Source organism: Mustelus asterias, chromosome 6 (genome assembly GCF_964213995.1).
Source record: "Mustelus asterias chromosome 6, sMusAst1.hap1.1, whole genome shotgun sequence".
NCBI classification, from domain to species: domain Eukaryota; kingdom Metazoa; phylum Chordata; class Chondrichthyes; order Carcharhiniformes; family Triakidae; genus Mustelus; species Mustelus asterias.
Window position 1 is genome coordinate 106146006 of NC_135806.1, and position 24093 is coordinate 106170098.

Sequence of the window (24093 nt, forward strand, 5' to 3'; positions counted from 1 at the left end):
CCAAATCTAACACTTGGCCCGGTTCATTTCCCAGTACCAAATCCAATGTGGCCTCACCCCTTGTCGGCCTATCCACATATTGTGTCAGGAAACCCTCCTGCACACACTGCACAAAAAGTGCCCCATCCAAACTATTCGATCTACAAAGGTTCCAATCAATATTTGGAAAGTTAAAGTCCCCCATGACAACTACCCTGTGACCCCCACACGTATCCATAATCTGCTTAGCAATTTCTTCCTCCACATCTCTATTACTATTTGGGGGCCTATAGTAAACTCCTAGCAACGTGACCGCTCCTTTCCTGTTTCTAACTGCAGCCCATATTACCTCAGTGTGCATATCCCCCTCAAAGTGCTTTTCCGCAGCCGTTAAACTATCCTTGATTAACAATGCTACTCCTCCACCTCTTTTACCAGCTTCCCTACACTTACTGAAACATCTATACCCCGGAACGTCCAACAACCATTCCTGTCCTTGTTCTACCCACGTCTCCGTAATGGCCACAACATCGTAGTCCCAAGTAGCAATCCACGCCCCAAGTTCATCCACCTTGTTCCGGATGCTCCTTGCATTGAAGTAGACACACTTCAACCCATCTTCCTGTCTACCGGTACCCACCCTTGACCTTGATACCTTCCCCAATATCTCACCACCCTCAACACTGACTTCCGGACTACAACTCCTTTTCCCACTCCCCTGACAAATTAGTTTAAATCCCCCTGAAGAGCCGTAGCAAATTTCCCTCCGAGGATATTGGTGCCCCTCTGGTTCAGGTGCACCCCGTCCTGTTTGTAGAGGTCCCACCTTCCCCAGAACGTGTTCCAATTATCCACGTATCTGAAACCCTCCCTCCTGCACCATCCCTGCAACCACATGTTTAAGTGCACTCTCTCCCTGTTCCTCAACTCGCTATCACGTGGCACTGGCAACGTACCAGAGATGACCACATGTTTTGTCTTTGCTCTCAGCTTCCAGCCCAGCTCCCGAAATTCCTGTTTTAAATCCCCGTCCCTTCTCTTACCTATGTCGTTGGTACCAATGTGTACCACGACTTGTGACCGTTTCCCCTCCCCCTTAAGAATCCGGAAAACACGGTCCGAGACGTCACGGACCCTGGCATCCGGTAGGCAACAAACCATCCTCGAGTCTCTTTTGCTGCCACAGAACCTCCTATCTATCCCTCTAACTAACGAGTCCCCAATAACTATTGCCCTCCCGCTCTCCTCCTTACCCTCCTGAGCCACAGGGACGGACTCAGTGCCGGAGATCCTCTCACTGCGGCTCACCACTGGTATGTCGTCCCCCTCAACCGTATCCAAAGCGGAATACTTATTGCTAAGGGGAACGACCACAGGGGATCCCTGCACCGACTGCTTCTTCCCAGCCCCTCTCACCGTCACCCATCTATTTTCATTCCTCGGAGTAACTGTATCCCTGAAGCTTCTGTCTATGGCCATCTCTGCATCCCTAATGATCCTAAGTTCGTCCAACTCCAGCTCCAGTTCCCTTACACGGTTTTGGAGGAGCTGCAGATGGATGCACTTCTCACAGGTATAATCAGCAGGGACACTGTCGTCGTCCCTCACCTCGAACATAGTGCAAGAGGAACATTGCACTATGTTCGAGGTGAGGGACTATTAAGTCATTAAAAAAGCAAAGAAAAGAACTGGTGATTCATTTTTGGAGAGATTGACTGGAAAAGCAGTCACATGATATTAAAGTTGCTTAGAATCTTGATTAAGTCGTCATTGGTTAATAGTGTGGGTTTCCACCTCCACATTATTAAAGATATGCTGGAACGGGAGGAGGTGCAAAAGTGATTCACAACAGTTTTGATTTGATTTATTATTGTCATATGTATTAGTATACAGTGAAAAGTATTGTTTCTTGCGCACTATACAGGCAAAGCATACCGTTCATAGGGAAGGAAACGAGAGAGTGCAGAATGTAGTGTTACAGTCATAGCTAGGGTGTAGAGAAAGATCAACTTAATATAAGGTAAGTCCATTCAAAAGTCCGATGGCAGCAGGGAAGAAGCTGTTCTTGAGTCGGTTGGTACGTGTCCTCAGACTTTTGTATCACATGGTACCAGAACTGAGGATATACTTATAAGGAAAGGCTGAACAGACCAGGGGTCTTCACCCTGGAAAGATACTGACTACCCCATGGACCTGATTCCAAAGGAAGGCCTGCTCCTGGCCTCGCCACTGCCTGATTGGCATATGGCTTGGCAGGCCTTCCAGAAAAGAAGCAGTTTGGGCCTCCCACTACTCCTTTAGCCAGCAGGCAAGATCCCCACTGCCTCAACAGGATCCTGCGCAGAGATCTGGACTCCAGGAAGTCTCATGGCATCAGGTCAAATGAGGGCGAGGAAACCTCCTGCTGATTACCACTACCACCCTCCCTCGCTAAAGAATCAGTAGTCCTCCATTTGAAAGAAGAACTGAGAGTAGCAAGGACACACAATGCACTCTGGGTGGGGGACTTAAGTGTCCAGCACCAGGAATGGCTGGTAGCACACATATTGACTGAGCTGGCTGATCTTCCAGGCCGGGTCTGTGGCAGGTAGTGAGAGAACCAATAAGGTGGCCTCTCCGTTATCATTCGACCATCTATTTGTGACAGTATTGACAAGAGTGTCCGCCCACCAGGGCCACTCAGCTCCTGACCTCATTACAGTCTTCATCCAAGCATGGACAAGAGGGCTGAACTCCAGAGGTCAGATAAGAATGACTGCCCTTCACATCAAGCCAGTATTTGACCTTGTGTGGCTTGAAGACGTTCTTGCAAAACTGGAGTCAATGGGAATTGGGGAATAACTCTGCACTGGTTGGAGTCATACCTAGCACAGAAAAAGATGGTTGTGGTTGTTGGAGGTTAATTATCTCAATGCCAGAACATCGCTCCAGGTGTGGGCTAACAATTGGCAAGTAACATTCATGCCACACAAGTGCCAGGCAATGACTATCTCCAACAAGGGAGGATCTAACCATCGCCCCTTGTCGTTCAAAGGCATTGTCATCATTGAATCCTCCACCATCACCATCCGTTCAGTTGACCAGAAACTGAACTGGACCAGCCATGTAGATGCTGCGGCTACAAGAACAGGTCAGAGGTAGGAATCCTGTGGCGAGTAGCTCACCTCCAGACTCCTCAAAGCCTGTTCACTATCTGCAAAGCACAAGTGAGGAGTGTGATGGAATACTCTCCCCTTGTCTGGCTGAATGCAACTCCAACAACTCTCAAGAAGCTCGGCACCATCACTGGGTCAAAATCCTGTAGCCCATCCTAACCTCACTGTAGGTGTACCTCACCACATGGACTATAGTGGTTCAAGAAGGTGGATCATCACCACCGTGTTAAGGGGAATTGTTGTTGGGCAATAAATACAGGCCTGGCCTTCCCAGCAATGTCCACACCCCACAAATTCATGAATGAAAGAGGAGGAGTCTCATATGGAGCATAAACCCAACATGGCCAAGCTTAACCGAATGGTCTGCTTCTGTGTTTTAGACTCTTAAAGTCACTGGTTACCAGTTACATTGGCACTCAGAATATATGTGGCTATGTAAAACTAGATGTTGCACATCCTCTCCTGTATATCTATTAATGTTTAACAAGTTCTCCTTTCCCAGTTCTGAATTTGTGTGTATATTTTCTAAACATCTCAAAACAGTGAAAGATGAAGACCCCCAGATAACTCTGGCTGAATATTTGCGCTCCATTCTGCACCTGTGTGGAACAAAGACCATGTGTCATGAAGGAGGCTGTGGCTGTTGTGTTGTGGTGATTGAATATGACGACCCTATGAAACCAGAAAGAAGAGTCGTCAAGTCGATGAATTCAGTAAGCCTATGACTGTTGCGTTTGTTATTCAGTGTGCTTCCGTTCGGTGGACAATATTGCCTTTACTTTTTAATGCATGTATTTCCGTAGCGTCTTTCTACCCCTTCAGGTGCATGGCTCTCATTGTATCTGCCCATGCAGGAGCAATTTGGCTGTGTTTAGGTATCCAATGTCGTTTAATGCCTTAAATATTAAACTTACCCATTTTCAATGGCATAAATCAAAATTGTGAGGTTGTTTTAGACTGACATGTTATTGGAATGGTGTGATAGAATTTTGTTATGGGGACAAAGGAGGTATGTACTAAAACAAAAACAGAAAATGCTGGAAAATTTCAGCAGGTCTGACAGCATCTGTGGAGAGAACAGCCAACGTTTTGAGTCTGGCTGACCCTTCATCAAAGTAGCTCTGACTCGAAATGTTGGCTCTATTCTCTCTTCACAGGTGCTGTCAGACCTGCTGAAATTTTCCAGCATTTTCTGTTTTTGTTTCAGATTCCAGCCCCCGCAGTATTTTGCCTTTTTCTGAGATATGTAAATAGCCGTATACAATTAATGCCGATGATGTATTCCACTTTAGAGGAGTAAGAGCAACTTCAGAAACAAAAAAAAACAGGTAGTCAGGATTTTTGTGGCCAGACAGCATCAAAAACTATATAACTCCATCAAGATTTTGTTCAGAATACTGGTGGTGAGTTTAAGATAGTCAGTGGTTATGTGCCCAAGAAGAGGGTAAATAGACTTTCTTCATCTATATATTATTCTCACAGAAAACTGATGTTCACATAGTCTCTGATGAATTGTAGATGTGACTATATTGTGACAAAATAGGGAGATTTAGGTATATTGTTTCACACTGTTTTGAAATAACTGAAGGTAAAATGGAAGCTGTTTTCTCCCTATCCAAATTCCGAAGTGAAGGTCTGAAATCAAGTTGACCAAAAGAACCGAACAGGCTTGATTGATCTGGAATTTAGCAAATAATGCCTTTAGCAAAGGCATTATTTTCGATATGTTTTGAATTGTATGTGGTCAAGGCATAAATAGCTACTCATAACAAAGCCAGCATGTGAGGATCTGGTCACTAGCATTCTGTACAACAATTCCTGCCTATTGTATCTTTGATCATGAATGACTGGCAGCCCTGACCTCAAGCTACCTTGGTCTGAGAGAGTACTGGGACATTCTCCAATTAGCTTAGTTTTGGTTGGAGCTCTGAGCTCCAGGAATGAACTGAGTGAGGTTCACATTATCCTTGTGTATCATTGCATTTGGAAGGGCTGCCAAGGCACAAACCTGATTGTTACATCCAAGAATCTTGTCATTTATCAGAATCTTGAGAATAAATTCTGAAAAGGGTATTTTTGCCCCTTATGGACTAATGCTAATTTTATTGTTCTTCGGTATCTGCCGCTATCATTTTGATTATTTGTATTGATTGGCCTGTAAATAAATTTGACCAATGATTTTGCCCTCTAAGTATTGGTTGAAGGTAGTAGTAATTTCCCCCTTTCAGGAAGACCTGAAAATTGTGATGGATACTCACTTTGTTAGCAGGAAGCAACATGTCAGAGTTAGTGGTTAATTATTAAAGTCAGATATGCTAACTCGAACACACACACACAAGAGAGCCAATGAAGACAGACATTAAATTCGGCTTCCTTTGGATTCTCTATTGGATTTAGTAGTGACTGTACTCTATTTTATTACCTCTAGCTTTGGACTCCACCCACAAGTCAAACATTTTATCCACGTTTACCCTATCAAACTTTTTTTATTACCTTCAAGCTCTCTTTCTGGGTAGCACAGTGGTTAGCACTGCTGCCTCACAGCTCCAGGGACCTGGGTTCGATTGCCGGCTCGGGTCACTGTCTGTGCGGAGTCTGCACGTTCTCCCCGTGTCTGCGTGGGTTTCCTCCGGGTCCTCCGGTTTCCTCCCACAGTCTGAAAGATGTGCTGGTTAGGTGCATTGGCCATGCTAAATTCTCCCTCAGTGTACTGGAGCAGGCGCCGGAGTGTGGCGATTGGGGGATTTTCACGGTAACTTCATTGCAGTGTTAATGTAAGCCTACTTGTGACACTAATAAATAAACTTTAAACTTAAACTAAACTTTAAACTTTAAAAACTCTTATGGATCACCCCTCAACTTGATCATAGACCATTGTTGGATATGGCACACGATAAAATATTGAACAATGATGGCACAAAGCATCTCGTCAGTCATGTCTGACCAATTCGATGATGCCATTTGCTCACATTATTAACTGCCTCAGTCATACAAACATCAGAATAATAGGCCATATGGCCCCTCGAGCCTGCTCCACTGTTGAATAAGATCATGACTGATCTGTTTGTGTTGAGGTCCACATTCCCATCTCCCTCCGATAACCCTTGATTCCCTTGCCCACCAAGAATCTATCTGGCATAAAAATATTCAGTGACCCCCGCTTCCAGCATCTTCTGAGGCAGAGTGTGCCAAAGTCGCACAAGCCTCTGAGAGAAAAAAATTCCCCTCTTTGTCCTATAAGGGCAATCCCTAACTTTTATACAGTTCCCCCTAGTTTTGGACGCACAAACAAGAGGAACCATCCTTTCAACATCAACCTTGTCAATAGCATTCAGAATTTTATATACTTCAATCAAATCACCCCTCATTCTTTTAAGCTTCCGTGGAAACAAGCCCAGCCTGTCCAACCTTTCCTCATAAGACACCTCACTCCTTCCAGGTATCAATCTAGTTATCCTCCTCTGAATCGCCTCCAATGTATTTGCATTGTTCCTTAATTAGGGAGACCAAAACTGCAGTATTTGAGGTGCATTCTCATCGATGTCAAAGAACAAAGAAAATTACAGTGCAGGAATAGGCCCTTCGGCCCCCCAAGACTGCACCGACTATGCTGCCCGACTTAACTAAAACCCCTACCCTTCCGGGGACCATATCCCTCTATTCCCATCCTATTCATGGATTTGTCAAGACGCCCCTTAAAAGTCACTATCGTATGTGCTTCCACTACCTCCCCCGGCAACGAGTTCCAGGCTCCCACCCCCCTCTATGTAAGAAATCTGCATCGTACGTCTCCTTTAAACCTTGCCCTTCGCACCTTAAACCTGTGCCCCCTAGTAATTGGCTCTTCCACCCTGGAAAAAAGCTTCTGACTATCCATTCTATCCATGCCTCTCATAATCTTGTAGACTTCTGTCAGGTCACCCCTCAACCTCTGTTGTTCCAGTGAGAACAAACCAAATTTCTCCAACCTCTCCTCATAGCTGATGCCCTCCATACCAGGCAACATCCTGGTAAATCTTTTCTGTACCCTCTCTAAAGCCTCCACATCCTTCTGGTAGTGTGGCGACCAGAATTGAACACGATATTCCAATTGCGGCCTAACTAAGGTTCTATAAAGCTGCAATATGATTTGCCAATTTTTAAACTCAATGCCCCGGCCGATAAAGGCAAGTATGCCATATGCCTTCTTGACTACCTTCTCTACCTGCATTGCCACTTTCAGTGACCTGTGTACCTGTACACCCAGATCACTTTGCCTATCAATACTCTTAAAGGTTCTGCCATTTACTGTATATTTCCTATTTGTATTAGACTTTCCAAAATGCATTACCTCACATTTGTCTGGATTAAACTCCATCTGCCATCTCTCCGCCCAAGTCTCCAACTGATCTATATCCTGCTGTATCCTCCGATGGTCCTCATCGCTATCTGCAAATCCACCAACCTTTGTGTCGTCTGCAAACTTACTGATCAATCCAGTTACATTTTCCTCCAAATCATTTATATATATATTACAAACAGCAAAGGTCCCAGCGCTGATCCCTGAGGAATGCCACTTGTCACAGCCTGTATGTCCTGTATAGCTGAAGCATAACATCCTCACTTTTATAATAAAAAGAAAAATTGCTGGATAAGGCATCAGAAAGGAGAAACACAAAACGGACTAAGGTGGATTTGAGGTGCATGTGCATACATGGAACTGCAGATGCAAGTTGCCACATGGGATTATGATATAGTGGCAGTGATAGAGATCTACCCAGAGGAAGAGGAATGACAACTTAATATTCCTGTCTCCAATATAGTCAGGAAAAATAGGGAAGATAGAAGAGGACTGGGCATGTGGGTGACAGGATTGACCAAAGGTCTGGTAACCGCCCTGGTTACGTGCTTGGGGGTTCAAAGACAGGACTCCATCGGAACAGAAGAGAAGTTTTTATGCTGCTTGACGTAGACACTATACTGCAGGCCGAATAAATAGTAGAAAGAAGATAGAGGAGCACATTTCAGAAAGATGCAAGAGCAATGGAGCGGTGATAATGGACTTCTATTATTCTAATCTAAACTGGGTAAAATAACAGGGTAAAGGGCAAAAAGGGGAGGGATTGCTGAAGAATGTGCAGGAGAACTTTCCGAAAACTGCTACGTTCCCAGCCCAACAATTCAGGAAGCAGCTTGGGCGACTCTGGACAGAATCTTCTGCTTCTGCCAGAATCATAGAATCCTACAGTGCAGAAAAAAGGCCATTCATCGAATCTGCACCGACCACAATCCCAGCCAAGCCCTATCCCCATAACCTCATGAATTTACCCTAGCTGGTCCCCCTGACACTATGGGACAATTTAGCATGGCCAATCCACCTAACCCGCACATCTTTGGAGTGTCAGAGGAAACCGGAGCACCCGGCGGAAACCCACACAGACATGGGGAGAACGTGCAGACTCCACACAGACAGTGACCCAAGCAAGGAATCGAACCCGGGTCCCTGGCGCTGTGAAGCAGCAGTGCTAACCACTGTGCCACCGTGCCATCCCACGGGAATTGTGGTGGGGCGGGGGCGCTTAATTTGGTGAGAGTCAAAATATCAGCTTCCTGATAACAAGGAAGGAATGTTGGAATTTTGTTCTCCCGACTTTCAAGTTGAGTTAAAGACGAATCAAGCTTCCTGATGAGCAATGTCAGGAAATCTATTTGCATGTATTAGCATGTCATGAATGCTCATTAAAACACCAACTTGCCAGAATCACATTTCCTTTCCAAATTAAGTTCCCTGCCAGCGGGTAATTAGAACATTCTGTTTTACGACTTGTACACAAGTGCGCGCTTCAGTTCATCCATGACTTTGAGGTCAGTCGACGCAGCTTCTGTCTTCCTTTAACCCTTCAGTCTTTCATATGGTGGGGGGGGGTGCGCACGGGAGGCATGACCAACCAGGAAGGGTAGATGGGAGGCAGGACTGGGTGGGAAGGAAGAAGGACTGGAGGGTAAGGATGAAAGACAGTCTTGAAGGCATGTTTAAGAAACTACCCAGGGAAGGATGGGAGACTGATGGGGTCCACGTTCAGCGACTATTTGGAGAATGGGGCCACACTGTCTGGAACATATTTAAGAGAATGTCCAGGGAATGACGCCAGACCATCTGAGGCATGTTAGAGGGCTCAGTATGGCACGCATGTCTTGGTCTTCACTGGAGGAAGGTCTGTCTGGCAGTGCAGTGAATGGTGTAAAGGGCATGGTCCGTCATCTATTGTATCTGGTCCTAGATGTTTAAGCATAGAACTTGGACACAGAAGGCACGGTTGCATTTAGGCGAGGCATTTACATCCGGGGTGGTGGCATTTCCAGTGTCATGGGAGGCGGGGTGTGTAGTGGGTGGTCTCAAGGGGGCGAGGGAGGGAAATGCCTTTAAAAGTATTGACAAAGGGTCATCTGGACTTGAAACATCAGCTCTTTCCTCTCCTTACAGATGCTACCAGACCTGCTGAGGTTTTCCAGCATTTTCTCTTTTGGTGTTTAAAAGTAAGTCTGCAGCTAGCCTCGAATGGGAGGGGTCAATAACGAGGGCTAAAGGAATGTCAACATTGAAGGGAATGGGGGAGAATAGGAATGGAAACATAAATAATACTCGGGACAAGAGAGGCTGGATGGTCACAGGAGGAGGAGGAATTAGGAGGCAATGACTGTCGAGGAGAATAGGAGGAACTGGATTGGTGACACAGAGAGGTTGAAATGCGCTGATAACACTTACAAATTGAAGAACCATCTGCCACTTTGCCGTTATGAGGCAGTTCAAAAAGCAAGCAGAAAATAAACAACATGCAAAGGGTCTCAAAGCAGGGGTTTATGACCCCTCTTTTGGACTGTGTGAAGGGGGCACCCGATGAATTGCTCACCAAAGCCATGGAGAACCAGGCTCAGCTGAGTACTGGTCTTGAGGTTGAAGTGCCCATTAAAGGAGCATAGCTGTATGACTCATGGAGCCCATTCCTGCGAGAGTTGTGTAGATATGGCCACCTGTTCTTGACAGAAGCATGAAAAAAGGGATGGAGGTGAATTCATTCAAGGTGCACAGCAGCTGGGTAGCTAGTAGGTACACATTTCAAACATCCATAATACCGGCTAAATGGTCATGGCTGACAAGGCATAATGCAGAAATTCTTTCCATCATGCCAGAGCTATATTCTCTCTAGATCCTAGATCCGTTCAATGGAAATCACTCTGACTTCCCTGCCCACCACTGGACTCAGGCTCCAGAATGGAAGCTTCCGCCCTCTTACTCTAGCTCTGGGGAGTGAAGTATGGCGGCTGAAAGCCTGTTTCAGTGGGAGAGCCTTTGGAAAAGGTGATCACAATATCTTTAGATTTAGAGGAGCTGTGGAAAAGAATAAGGAAAAATTGAATGTGAAAGTACTCAACCGGAGGAGAATAAGTTGAAAGGATCAAGGTGCCATTTGTGATAGCGAGTTGAGGAACAGGGAGAGAGTGCAGTTAAACATGTGGTTGCAGGGATGGTGTAGGAGGGAGGGTTTCAGATACGTGGATAATTGGAACACATTCTGGGGAAGGTGGGACCTCTACAAACAGGACGGGGTGCACCTGAACCAGAGGAGCACCAATATCCTGGGAGGGAAATTTGATACGGCTCTTCAGGGGGGTTTAAACTAATTTGTCAGGGGAGTGGGAAAAGGAGTTGTAGTCCAGAAGTCAGTGTTGAGGGTGGTGAGGTATTGGGGAAGGTATCAGGGTCAAGGGTGGGTACCGGTAGACAGGAAGGGGGTTGAAGTGTGTCTACTTCAATGCAAGGAGCGTCCGGAACAAGGTAGATGAACTTGGGGCGTGGGTAGAACAAGGACAGGAATGGTTGTTGGACGTTCCAGGGTATAGATGTTTCAGTAAGTGTAGGGAAGCTGGTAAAAGAGGTGGAGGAGTAACATTGTTAATCAAGGATAGTTTGACGGCTGCGGAAAGGCACTTCGAGGGGCATCTGCACACTGAGGTAATATGGGCTGAGGTTAGAAATAGGAAAGGAGCGGTCACGTTGTTAGGGGTTTAACTATAGGCCCCCAAATAGTAATAGAGACGTGGAGGAAGAAATTACTAAGCAGATTATGGATATGTGTGGGGGTCACAGGGTAGTTGTCATGGGGGCTTTAACTTTCCAAATATTGATTGGAACCTTTGTAGGTCAAATAGTTCGGATGGGGCAGTTTTTGTGCAGTGTGTGCAGGAGGGTTTCCTGACACAATATGTGGATAGGCCAACAAGAGGTGAGGCCACCTTGGATTTGGTACTGGGAAATGAACCGGGCCAAGTGTTAGATTTGGTTGTGGGAGAGCACTTTGGAGATAGTGACCACAATTCGGTGTCTTTTGTTATTGCAATGGAGAGGGATAGGGCCGTACAGCAGGGCAAGGTTTACAATTGGGGGAGAGGTAATTATGATGCGATTAGGCAAGAATTAGGGGGCATAAGTTGGGAACAGAAACTGTCAGGGAAAGGCACTAATGAAAAGTGGAACTTTTTCAAGGAACAAATACTGGGTGTCTTTGATAGGTATGTCCCTGTCAGGCAGGGAGGAAATGACTGAGTGAGGGAACCATGGTTCACGAAAGAGGTGGAATGTCTTGTGAAAAGGAAGAGGGAAGCTTATGTAGGGATGAGGAAACAAGGTTCAGATAGCTCGATTGAGGGTTACAAGTTAGTAAGGAACGAGCTGAAAAAGGGGCTTAGGAGAGCTAGGAGGGGACATGAGAAGTCCTTGGCGGGTCGGATCAAGGAAAACCCCAAGGCTTTTTACTCTTATGTGAGGAATAAAAGAATGGCCAGGGTGAGGTTAGGGCCGGTCAAGGACAGTAGTGGGAACTTGTGTATGGAGTCAGTAGAGATAGGCGAGGTGATGAATGAATACTTTTCTTCAGTGTTCACCAAGGAGCGGGGCCATGTTTTTGAGGAAGAGAAGGTGTTACAGGCTAATAGGCTGGAGGAAATAGATGTTCGGAGGGAGGATGTACTGGCAGTTTTGAATAAACTGAAGGTCGATAAGTCCCCTGGGCCTGATGAAATATATCCTAGGATTCTTTGGGAGGCAAGGGATGAGATTGCAGAGCCTTTGGCTTTGATCTTTGGGTCCTCCCTGTCCACGGGGATGGTGCCAGAGGACTGGAGAATGGCAAATGTTGTTCCTCTGTTTAAGAAAGGGAATAGAAATGACCCTGGTAATTATAGACCAGTTAGTCTTACTTCGGTGGTTGGTAAATTAATGGAAAAGGTCCTTAGGGATGGGATTTATGACCATTTAGAAAGATGCGGATTAATCTGGAATAGTCAGCACGGATTCGTGAAGGGCAAGTCGTGCCTCACAAATTTGATAGAATTTTTTGAGGAGGTAACTAAGTGTGTTGATGAAGGTAGGGCAGTTGATGTCATATACAAGGATTTTAGTAAGGCGTTTGATAAGGTCCCCCATGGTCAGCTTATGATGAAAGTGAGGAGGTTTGGGATAGAGGGAAAGTTGGCCGATTGGATAGGTAACTGGCTGTCTGATCGAAGACAGAGGGTGGTGGTGGATGGAAAATTTTCGGATTGGAGGCAGGTTGCTAGCGGAGTGCCACAGGGATCAGTGCTTGGTCCTCTGCTCTTTGTGATTTTTATTAATGACTTAGAGGAGGGGGCTGAAGGGTGGATCAGTAAATTTGCTGATGACACCAAGATTGGTGGAGTAGTGGATGAGGTGGAGGGCTGGTGTAGGCTGCAAAGCGACATAGATAGGATGCAAAGCTGGGCTGAAAAATGGCAAATGGAGTTTAACCCTGATAAATGTGAGGTGATTCATTTTGGTAGGACTAATTTAAATGTGGATTACAGGGTCAAAGGTAGGGTTCTGAAGACTGTGGAGGAACAGAGAGATCTTGGGGTTCATATCCACAGATCTCGAAAGGTTGCCACTCAAGTGGATAGAGCTGTGAAGAAGGCCTATAGTGTGTTAGCTTTTATTAACAGGGGGTTGGAGTTTAAGAGCCGTGGGGTTATGCTGCAACTGTACAGGACCTTGGTGAGACCACATTTGGAATATTGTGTGCAGTTCTGGTCACCTCACTATAAGAAGGATGTGGAAGCGCTGGAAAGAGTGCAGAGGAGATTTACCAGGATGCTGCCTGGTTTGGAGGGTAGGTCTTATGAGGAAAGGTTGAGGGAGCTTGGGCTGTTCTCTCTGGAGCGGAGGAGGCTGAGGGGAGACTTAATAGAGGTTTATAAAATGATGAAGGGGATAGATAGAGTGAACGTTCAAAGACTATTTCCTCGGGTGGATGGAGCTATTACAAGGGGGCATAACTATAGGGTTCGTGGTGGGAGATATAGGACGGATATCAGAGGTAGGTTCTTTACGCAGAGAGTGGTTGGGGTGTGGAATGGACTGCCTGCAGTGATAGTGGAGTCAGACACTTTAGGAACATTTAAGCGGTTATTGGATAGGCACATGGAGCACACCAGGATGGTAGGGAGTGGGATAGCTTGATCTTGGTTTCAGATAAAGCTCAGCACAACATCGTGGGCCGAAGGGCCTGTTCTGTGCTGTACTGTTCTATGTTCTATTTGTCAAATTTGCCATTTGAGATCAGCCAGTGGTGAAAAAATGACATTGCTGTACATTCCTCTGTAAAAGGATAAGTTGAAGCCAGCTCTTGTGTTTTGAAATCTGAAGTAAAACAATAAGTGAGCAACAGGAAGCTTTAAAGAGCAGACACTTTTGGGTACAGACTCAACGCATTCCCACCATGAGGAAAGGAAGAGCATCCAAAGTGAAGAGTTCTCTTTATGACGAAAGATTTCCAGATTAAAATGAAACAAAGATAGCAGTCTTATGACAAAAATTAGGTTCAGAATTGAGTGTAGAACCAAACTGAAAAAAAGTGCAGAGGAGAACTGCAAAAGGAAGGAAGAAGAGCATTGAGAGTGTATGAGAATAACTAGCAAATAACATAAATGGGAATATTAACACCTTTTATACACTTACAAACTAAAAAGCTGTCAAAGGAAGGATGGTGCCAATTACATACCAAAATAGAAATCATCCTGTGGAGGTCCAAGGCATGACTGAGGTACTGATTTTTAATTTTATTAAGGTAAAAGCACTCTTAACTTTTTTAGTTCTGCATGGTCTGTTAAATCAATGATTTTATAAGGAACTTTAAACAAACAGGAGATTTATTAATTAAACATACAAACTCTCATTAACACACCTACTCTTCCCAGGTAATCCTGCCAATCCTCACCCCCCTGACACTCCATGTGACCACGTCATCAGCTAGTCACATGACGACCCATCTTCCCCATTTGGTTTGGGTCCCTGGCGGTGTGAGATGTGACAGTGTACGCATTTAACTATCTAAAACCAAGCATGCGCAAACAGAATGACAAATATACAGAAGTGTACAACAGTCTGTACAAGCAATGGAACACCAATTCGGTCTTTCAGTTGGTGCATAGACAAGCTAATTTGGGGGAACGGCAAAAGGAAAAGGACAGAATGGCTTAGGTCAGTCGAGACAGTTTAAAATGTGATTAAATCCTGATATCGCGTGTTAGGCCTGCTCAAGTGTCCGGAACATGTATAGACAATGTTACAATCCCAGTTGATGTTATAATTGGAAGATTCCAGAATGGAACCCTGGCTCAAAAGACTGTGGGCGGGATTTTCTGGCCACGCTCGCCTCAAAATTGGAAAATCACACCCGAGGTCAGTGGACTTTTCCATGGTCTGCCTCTCGCCTGCTACGATTCCTGTGGCGGGCCCTACAGGAAAATTCACCCTCATAACTTTTACTTTTTCTTAAAACGTGGAGGAATAGTCACCAGACCGCTAATTAGTTTTAACAAAAGAAAAAAACATTTATTAAGCATTTAAAAAATGAATTACGATACAATACTTCTCAACTGTCTGTGTGGAGTTTGGGCATTCTCCCCGTGTCTGCGTGGATTTCCTCCGGGTGCTCCATTTTCCTCCCACAGTCCAAAAGACGTGCTGATTAGGTGCATTGTCCATGCTAAATTCTCTCTGTGTACCCGAACAGGTGCTGGAGTGTGGCGACTAGGGGATTTTCACAGTAACTGTGTGGTGTTCTTGCCAACACAATTTGATGTTCCGATGAAGGATTTGACAAAGTGGTCCAGTGATTTGACTGTAGCAAGGAATGAATTTTGAGAGGTAACCTGTCATACCCAAGAAATGCTGTAAAGCATACTTATTAACTGGACCATACGAGTGGCGTTTGGTCGGAGTCTTCTCTGTATCAGGTCTCTCAGCTGGCGGCCCACATACTGCACCTGATTGACCCTGAATTGGCACTTTGCAAGGCTGAGCTTCAGTTTGAAACTTCTGACTTTGTTTAGGACACAAGGAAGGTGCACATCATGTTCAGCTACAGTACAGCCCCAGATCAGGATGTCAACAACCATGATTTCACATGGTTGATCTGCAAAGGGCTGTTCCATGCAGCGCGGAGAAACCTCACTGCTGGTAGAGATACCATATGGCACTTGGAGAAAATGGTATCTGCCTATCGGGGACATGAAAATCCGCATTTCGCATCTAACACACTAAATACTCTTGCTTGCAGAACGTACGGGATGACCTGTTTTGATGTCTGCTTGGGGTGATGTGGCCTGAGTAAATTAAAATGAAGTTACTAGTTGCCACACTCCAGCGCCTGTTCGGGTACACTGAAGGAGAATTTAGCATGGCCAATGCACCTAACCAGCACATCTTTTGGACTGTGGTAAAAACCGGAGCACCCGGAGGAAACCCACGCAGACACGGGGAGAAAGTGCAGACTCCACACAGACAGTGACCCAAGCCGGGAATCGAACCCGGGTCCCTGGCGCTGTGAGGCAACAGTACTAACCACTGTGCCACCTTGCCGCCCCTAACACACAAGGTCGATACATATCCTGACCCTACCATCTTTCTTCACCGCGGTTACCATTGCCGAAACCCATTCTGCCGCCTCTTCCACTGGGGTATTTGCGCCCATTTCTGCCATTCAACACAGCTTGTTGATGATCTTTTGCTCATTGCAATCGGTATCCTCCTTGGCGCGCGTATTGTTGATGTGACCGAGCCATCTAATCTCATACGGTATGTAACCAGTAGCTTGGCAATTGTCTGACCGTCATAAATGTCTTTGTACCTTGACGCCTCTGGGCTTTGAAGTTGTACAGTGTGGAATTCTGGGCCAAGTTGAATGACCCCTGAAGCGATGCAGCTCCAGAGTCTGAATAGTGGTTTGAGATTTTGTGCTACAATGTGGGAGTTGAAGTTACTCTGTACGCAGCCAAGTATGGCCATGCCTTTAGTGGTGATTGCCTGTGCACTGTCAGTCGGATTGCTGGTTGGCACCCAGTGTTGTCTCCATCTCTATTACTCACAGTTTGTTTCTCCATAGAACATTGCACTTTGCCCCTGTGTTGGTCATGTCCTTTAACTTGGCACTGGTTGAGATTTCTGCAGTGAATATTTCTCCTTTATTGAGTGGCTGATTCTACTATATTTCACAATCTAGCATGGTTGATTGCGTTGCTGGTGCTTTAGTCATTTTATTCAGATGGCACTGTAACTCACTGATCCTAGTTAAACACCTATCCCTGGGAAAGCGACTGGTCGAGGTACTGTTGGCATCAGAGAGAGACTGCAATCGTTTGGATCTGTGGTATTTGGCAAAATGATTCCGCTTGTCAAAGTGATTGCACTTTTTTCCAAAGGTGAAGCATTGTGCCCTATTGGTGGGTGCTGGTCGTTCAGTTGGTGCAGGGCACCCTCAAACTGAAAATGCATCAGTGTCCTGATGAAGTGGTGCAGTTTTTCACTGAAAATCTTCATGCAGCGTTTCAGATTGTTCATCAATTGTACACACTGCTGCAGGCTGCTGCAGTTAATGCAGAGCTCCCCCTGTACTGAACACACTACTGCTTCCCTCCAAAACTGTGCTGTTTCCCATCTGGATTTTCTCTTCGATCTCTTGGCCTGTTCACTTAAAATACACATTTCGAAAGCAGATTGTAAAGTCAGGACCTTCTGTTTCAGTGGCACAGTGGTTAGCACTGCCGCCTCACAGCGCCAGGGACCCGGGTTCGATTCCCGGCTTGGGTTACTGTCTGTGCGGAGTCTGCACGTTCTCCCTGTGTCTGCGTGGGTTTCCTCCGGATGCTCCAGTTTCCTCCCACAGTCCGAAAGTGCTGGTTAGATGCATTGGCCATGCTAAATTCTCCCTCAGTGTACCCGAACAGGCGCTGGAGTGTGGCGACTAGGGGATTTTCACAGTAATCTCATTGCAGTGTTAATGTAAGGTTACTTGTGACAATAATAAATAAACTAAACTATTTTCGGAATCCATTGTTTTCTCTCCCCCTACAAACCAATCTCCAATGCAATTGTCAGTAAATGCTCCAAATGCATATATTACTGCTAAGACCTTCAGTGTGCCCACGCAGGGCTGGATTGATTCAAATGAGTTCTGATTAGTAGAATGGAATATGTGGCAGTCTAAAAGTGGGGAGCATATTTTTTGAATTTCTGTAGAATAACTACAGGGTCCTCTTTATGCTTTTCTGAATCGAATTTAAGAAATCTGACCTTTGGACCTGTTAGGTTCAGCAGAGTTTAGGCTTGTACATTATTTTGGCTTTTTTCAGACAGCGCGGCCCCCCAGAAGGTGATCCATTCCTGCTTGAATCTGTCTCAATTGTCCACCACCTTCTCATCAAAGACATTCGGGTCAATGTTTCATAGAATCCCTACAGTGCGGAAGGAGGCCATTCGGCCCATTGAGCCTGCACCGACCACAATCCCACCCAGCCCCTATCCCTATATAACCCCATGTATTTACCCTGCTAATCTCCCTGACACTAAGGGGCAATTTAACATGGCCAATCCACCTAACATGCACATCTTTGGACAGTGGGAGGAAACCGGAGCATCCGGAGGAAACGCATTCAGACATGAGAAGAACGTGCAGACTCCCGAGTTTCCAAGTCCCTGTGCCATATTGCCAATCCTTTCACCATGTAGTTCTGTGTGGTCCATTAAATCAACAGCTGCGCAAGGAGCTTTCAACAAACGGGAGATTTATTAACTAAGCATACGAACTCTCATTAACACACCTGCTCTGCCCGAGGTCCCGGGTAATCCTACCAAACTTCATCCCTGTGACGTTCCACATGACCACGTCATGCTGGAGTAACGTGATGACCCAGTCTGCAAATAATTATCATAGAATGATACAGCAAGGAAAGAGGCCATTTGTCCCATCATGTCTGTGCCAGCTCGTTGAAAGAGCTACCCAGTGAGTCCCACTTTATTAGGTTTTTTGAGGTGATGGTGAGTATTGATGAGAGTAGTGCAGTTGATATTATGTATATGAACTTTCAAAAGATATTTGACTAAGTGCCACAGTATCACATAATGGAAGATTAGAGTCAGTTGCATTAAAAGGATAGTGGATACAAAACTGGCTAAGGTACAGCAATCAGAGAGTGGTGGTGGATGATTGTTTTGCCAACCAGAGGGAAATGTGCAATGGTATCCCTTGGGTCAGTTTTACGGCCACTTCTCTCTTTTTGATGTATTTATGCTTGTATTCCCCCAAGTCCATGTCACTGTTACAAAGTTTACAGATGACATGAAACTCCCAAATGCAGTAAAGAGTGAAGATGCTTGTAGCAGACTTCATTAAGACATAGACTGGGAGATACAAGTTAACAAAGTGATGCATTATGGAAATCAGATTGAGGAGAGACAATGTAAATGAATGACACAGTTTTAAAGGCGGTACAGGGACAGAGATCGAGGGGGATTACACAAAACTCTAAAGGTGGCAAGAGTTCAATAAGGGTATTAAAATACATAGGGAATCGTGACTTTATATGTCGAAAATTCAAGTACCAAATCAAGGCAGCTCTGCTAAACTTGTATAAAATGAAGGTTAGGTCTCAGTTATAATAGTGTCCAATTCTGAACACTTTGAAGAAGGCTGCAAGGGCAGAAGTAACTTACCAGAATGGTACCAGGATTCAGTTAAGTGGGAGAGATTAGCCAAACTAAGGTTAGAGCAGAGATTTTTGGGGAGATGTAAAACAGGTGATCAAAATCATAAATGGTTTGGATTATTGTCCTATGCTTCGTGTTGGTTTCGGGCTGAATGATGTTCCTCTTACACTGACTTGGACATATACTGTATTAAGCTTTTCTTAAGAACTATTTATTTACAACCAAGACCCCACAAGTCAAGAATCATTGCCCTTTACACTGACCTGTTTCTTCAGAGTCCCTTGGTCATTGAATCATAGAACCCTACAGTGCAGAAGGAGCCATTCGGCCCATCAAGTCTACACCGACAACAATCCCACCCAGGCCCTATTGCCATAGCCCCACATATTGCTCCGCTAATCCCTCTAACCTACACATCCCAGGACAAGATGAAGATGAAGGCATGTAAAATCGCCAGCTCCGGCGCACCCCTCCCTGATGAGCTCAGTGCATTCTATGCCCGTTTTGAGCAAGAGGTCAGCGAGAGCATGGCCCTCCACCCTGGAAACCCTGGATGAACCTGTATCTGGGGTCACCACTGCAGATGTCAGAGCAGCTTTCTTGAAGGTCAACCCACGGAAAGCAACTGGCCCGGATCGGGTACCCGGTTGTGCACTCAGATCCTGCGCGGATCAGCTGGCGGAGGTATTCACAGACATCTTCAACCTCTCTTTACAACAATCTGAGGTCCCTATCTGCTTCAAGAAGACGACCATCAACCCGGTACCTAAGGAAAACCAAGCAGTATGCCTTAATGACTATCAGCCGGTGGCTGACATCCATCATTATGAAGTGCTTCGAAAGGTAAGTCATGGCACGAATCAATTCCAGCCTACCAGACTACCTGGATCCATTACAGTTTGCCTACTGCCGCAACAGGTCCACAGCAGACGCCATTTCCTTGGCCCTGCACTCAACCCTGGAACACCTAACTCACAGACCATAATCAGTAAGGATAGGCAACAACACCTCCTCCACAATAATCCTCAACACCGGTGCCCCATAAGGCTGTGTTCTCAGCCCCCTATTATACTGCTTGTACACCTCTGACTGTGGCCAAATTCCCTTCCAATTCGATTTTCAAGTTTGCTGATGACACCACTGTAGTGGGTCAGATCTTAAACAATGACGAGACGGAATACAGGAATGAGATAGGGAATCTGGTGAACTGGTGCGGCAACAATAATCTCTCCCCCAATGTCAACAAAATGAAGGAGATTGTCATCGACTTCAGAAAGCGTAAAGGAGAACATGCCCCTGTCTACATCAACGGGGACAAAGTAGAAAGTTCGGGAGCTTCAAGTTTTTAGGTGTCCAGATCACCAACAACCTGTCCTGGTCCCCCCATGCTGACACTATAGTTAAGAAAGCCCACTAATGCCTCTACTTTCTCAGAAGCATAAGGAAATTTGGCATGTCGGCTATGTTTCTCACCAACCTTTACAGATGCACCGTAGAAAGCATTCTTTCTGGTTGTATCACAGCTAGCTTGGTATGGCTCCTGCTCTGCCCAAGGCCACAAGAAACTACAAAAGGTCGTGAATGTAGCCCAATCCATCTCACAAACCAGCCTCCCATCTATTGATTCTGTCTACACTTCCCGCTGCCTCGGCAAAGCAGCCAGCGTAATTAAGGACCCCACGCACTCTGGACATTCTCTCTTCCACCTTTTTCCTTCGGGAAAAAGATACAAAAGTCTGAGGTCACGTGCCAACCGACTCAAGAACAGCTTCTTCCCTGCTGCTGTCACACTTTTGAATGGACTTACCTTGCATTAAGTTGATCTTTCTCTACACCCTAGCTATGACTGTAACACTACATTCTGCACTCTCTCATTTTCTTCTCTATGAATGGTATGCTTTGTCTGTATAGCACGCAAGAAACAATACTTTTCACTATGTTAATACATGTGACAATAATAAATCTAATCAAATCAGAAAAGGACACTAAGGGGCAATTTAGCATGGCCAATGCACCTAACCTGCACATCTTCGGACTGTAGGAGGAAACCAAAGCACAAGGTGCCTCACGGGAGACTGCTGAGTAAAATAAGGGCCCATGGTATTCGAGGCAAGGTACTAACATGGATTGACGATTGGCTGTCAGACAGAAGGCAGAGAGTTGGGATAAAAGGTTCTTTCTCAGAATGGCAACCGGTGACAAGTGGTGTCCCGCAGGGTTCAGTGTTGGGGCCACAGCTGTTCTCTTTATATATTAACGATCTAGATGACGGGACTGGGAGCATTCTGGCCAAGTTTGCCGATGATACAAAGATAGGTGGAGGGGCAGGTAGTATTGAGGAGGTGGGGAGGCTGCAGAAAGATTTAGACAGTTTAGGAGAGTGGTCCAAGAAGTGGCTGATGAAATTCAACGTGGGCAAGTGCGAGGTCGTACACTTTGGAAAAAAGAATAGAGGCATGGACTATTTTCTAAACGGTGACAAAATTCATAATGCTAAAGTGCAAAGGGACTTGGGAGTCCTAGTCCAGGATTCTCTAAAGGTAAACTTGCAGGTTGAGTCCGTAATTAAGAAAGCAAATGTAATGTTGTCATTTATCTCAAGAGGCTTGGAATACAAAAGCAGGGATGTACTTCTGAGGCTTTATAAAGCACTGGTTAGGCCCCATTTGGAGTACTGTGAGCAATTTTGGGCCCCACACCTCAGGAAGGACATACTGGCACTGGAGCGGGTCCAGCGGAGATTCACACGGATGATCCCAGGAATGGTAGGCCTGACATACGATGAACGTCTGAGGATCGTGGGATTATATTCATTGGAGTTTAGGAGGTTGAGGGGAGATCTGATAGAAACTTACAAGATAATGAACGGCTTAGATAGGATGGACGTAGGGAAGTTGTTTCCATTAACAGGGGAGACTAGGACGCGGGGGCACAGCCTTAGAATAAAAGGGAGTCACTTTAGAACAGAGATGAGGAGAAATTTCTTCAGCCAGAGAGTGGTGGGTCTGTGGAATTCATTGCCACAGAGGGCTGTGGAGGCCGAGACGTTGAGCGTCTTCAAGACAGAAATTGATAAATTCTTGATTTCTCGAGGAATTAAGGGCTATGGGGAGAGAGCGGGTAAATGGAGTTGAAATCAACCATGATTGAATGGTGGAGTGGACTCGATGGGCCGAATGGCCTTACTTCCGCTCCTATGTCTTATGGTCTTATGGTCTTATGGAGGAAACCCACCTGGACACGGGGAGAATGTGCAAATTCCACATAAACAGTGACCCAAGCCGGGAATCGATTATCAAGTTTGCTGATGACACCACTGTAGTGGGTCAGATCTTAAACAATGACGAGACAGAATACAGGAATGAGATAGAGAATCTGGTGAACTGGTGTGGCAACAATAACATCTCCCCCAATGTCAACAAAACTAAGGAGATTGTCATCGACTTCAGAAAGCGTAAAGGAGAACATACCTGGTGCTGTGAGGCAGCAGTGCTATACACTGTGCCACCATGCCATGAGATTGGATCAGCCCACTGGCCCAATCTTGATCAATTGGGCCAGTGGGGCTGACGAATGGCAGATGGAGTTTAATTTAGATAAATGCGAGGTGATGCATTTTGGTAGATTGAACCAGGGCAGGACTTACTCAGTTAATGGTAGGGCGTTGGGGAGAGTTACAGAACAAAGAGATCTAGGGGTACATGTTCATAGCTCCTTGAAAGTGGAGTCACAGGTGGACAGAGTGGTGAAGAAGGCATTCGCATGCTTGGTTTCATCGGTCAGAACATTAAATACAGGAGTTGGGATGTCTTGTTGAAGTTGTACAAGACATTGGTAAGGCCACACTTGGAATACTGTGTACTTTTCTGGTTACCCTATTATAGAAAGGATATTATTAAACTAGAAAGAGTGCAGAAAAGATTTACTAGGATGCTACCGGGACTTGATGGTTTGAGTTATAAGGAGAGGCTGGATAGAATGGGACTTTTTTCTCTGGAGCGTAGGAGGCTGAGGGGTGATCTTATAGAGGTCTATAAAATAATGAGGGCACAGATCAGCTAGATAGTCAATATCTTTTCCCAAAGGTAGGGGAGTCTAAAACTAGAGGGCATAGGTTTAAGGTGAGAGGGGAGAGATTCAAAAGTGTCCAGAGGGGCAATTTCTTTACACAGAGGGTGGTGAGTGTCTGGAACAAGCTGCCAGAGGTAGTAGTAGAGGCGGGTACAATTTTGTCTTTTAAAAAGCATTTAGACAGTTACATGGGTACGATGGGTATAGGGGGATATGGGCCAAATGCAGGCAATTGGGATTAGCTTAGGGATTTTTAAAAAAAAGGCGGCATGGACAAGTTGGGCCGAAGGGCCTGTTTTGATGCTGTAAACCTCTATGACTCTATGTAGTGTTTACTTTTTCCAATTAATTCATTCATGGGATGTGGGCGTCGCTGGCTGGGCCAGCATTTATTGCCCATCCCTGAGGGCATTTTAAGAGTCAACCACATTGCTGTGGGCTTGGAGTCACATGTAGACCAGACCAGGTAAGGGTGACAGATTTCCTTCCCTAAAGGACATTAGTGAACCAGATGAATTTTCCCGACAATCGACAATGGTTTCATGGTCATCATTGGACTTTTAATTCCAGATTTTTTATTGAATTCAGATTTCACCATCTGCCGTGGTGGGATTTGAACCCGGGCCCCCAGAGCATTATCCTGGGTCGCTTGATTGCGAGTCCAGCGACAATACCATTGCCTCCCTTACATCACCATTAACATCATTGTTGAAAAGTTTCGATAGAGTACATCAGCTTAAATTGCTGAAGGATCAGTAACAAGAGTACACAGATTTAAGATCATTGGCAAAAGAACTGGAGGTGAGATAAGGAGATTTTTGATTTGGAGTGCATTGAAGGTCAAAACAG

The 24093-nt window shown here is 45.5% G+C and overlaps 1 protein-coding gene across 5 annotated transcripts in view; it reads left to right on the forward strand.

Moving 5' to 3' along the window:
• Positions 1-24093, forward strand: part of LOC144495034 (uncharacterized) — a 166769-nt gene that overhangs the window by 22996 nt on the left and 119680 nt on the right. For all 5 annotated transcript variants that reach the window (XM_078214844.1, XM_078214846.1, XM_078214841.1 and 2 more), the window contains exon 4: positions 3678-3847. In XM_078214844.1, coding sequence (XP_078070970.1) covers positions 3678-3847 — 170 coding nt within the window. The remainder of the gene's footprint in view (positions 1-3677; positions 3848-24093) is intronic.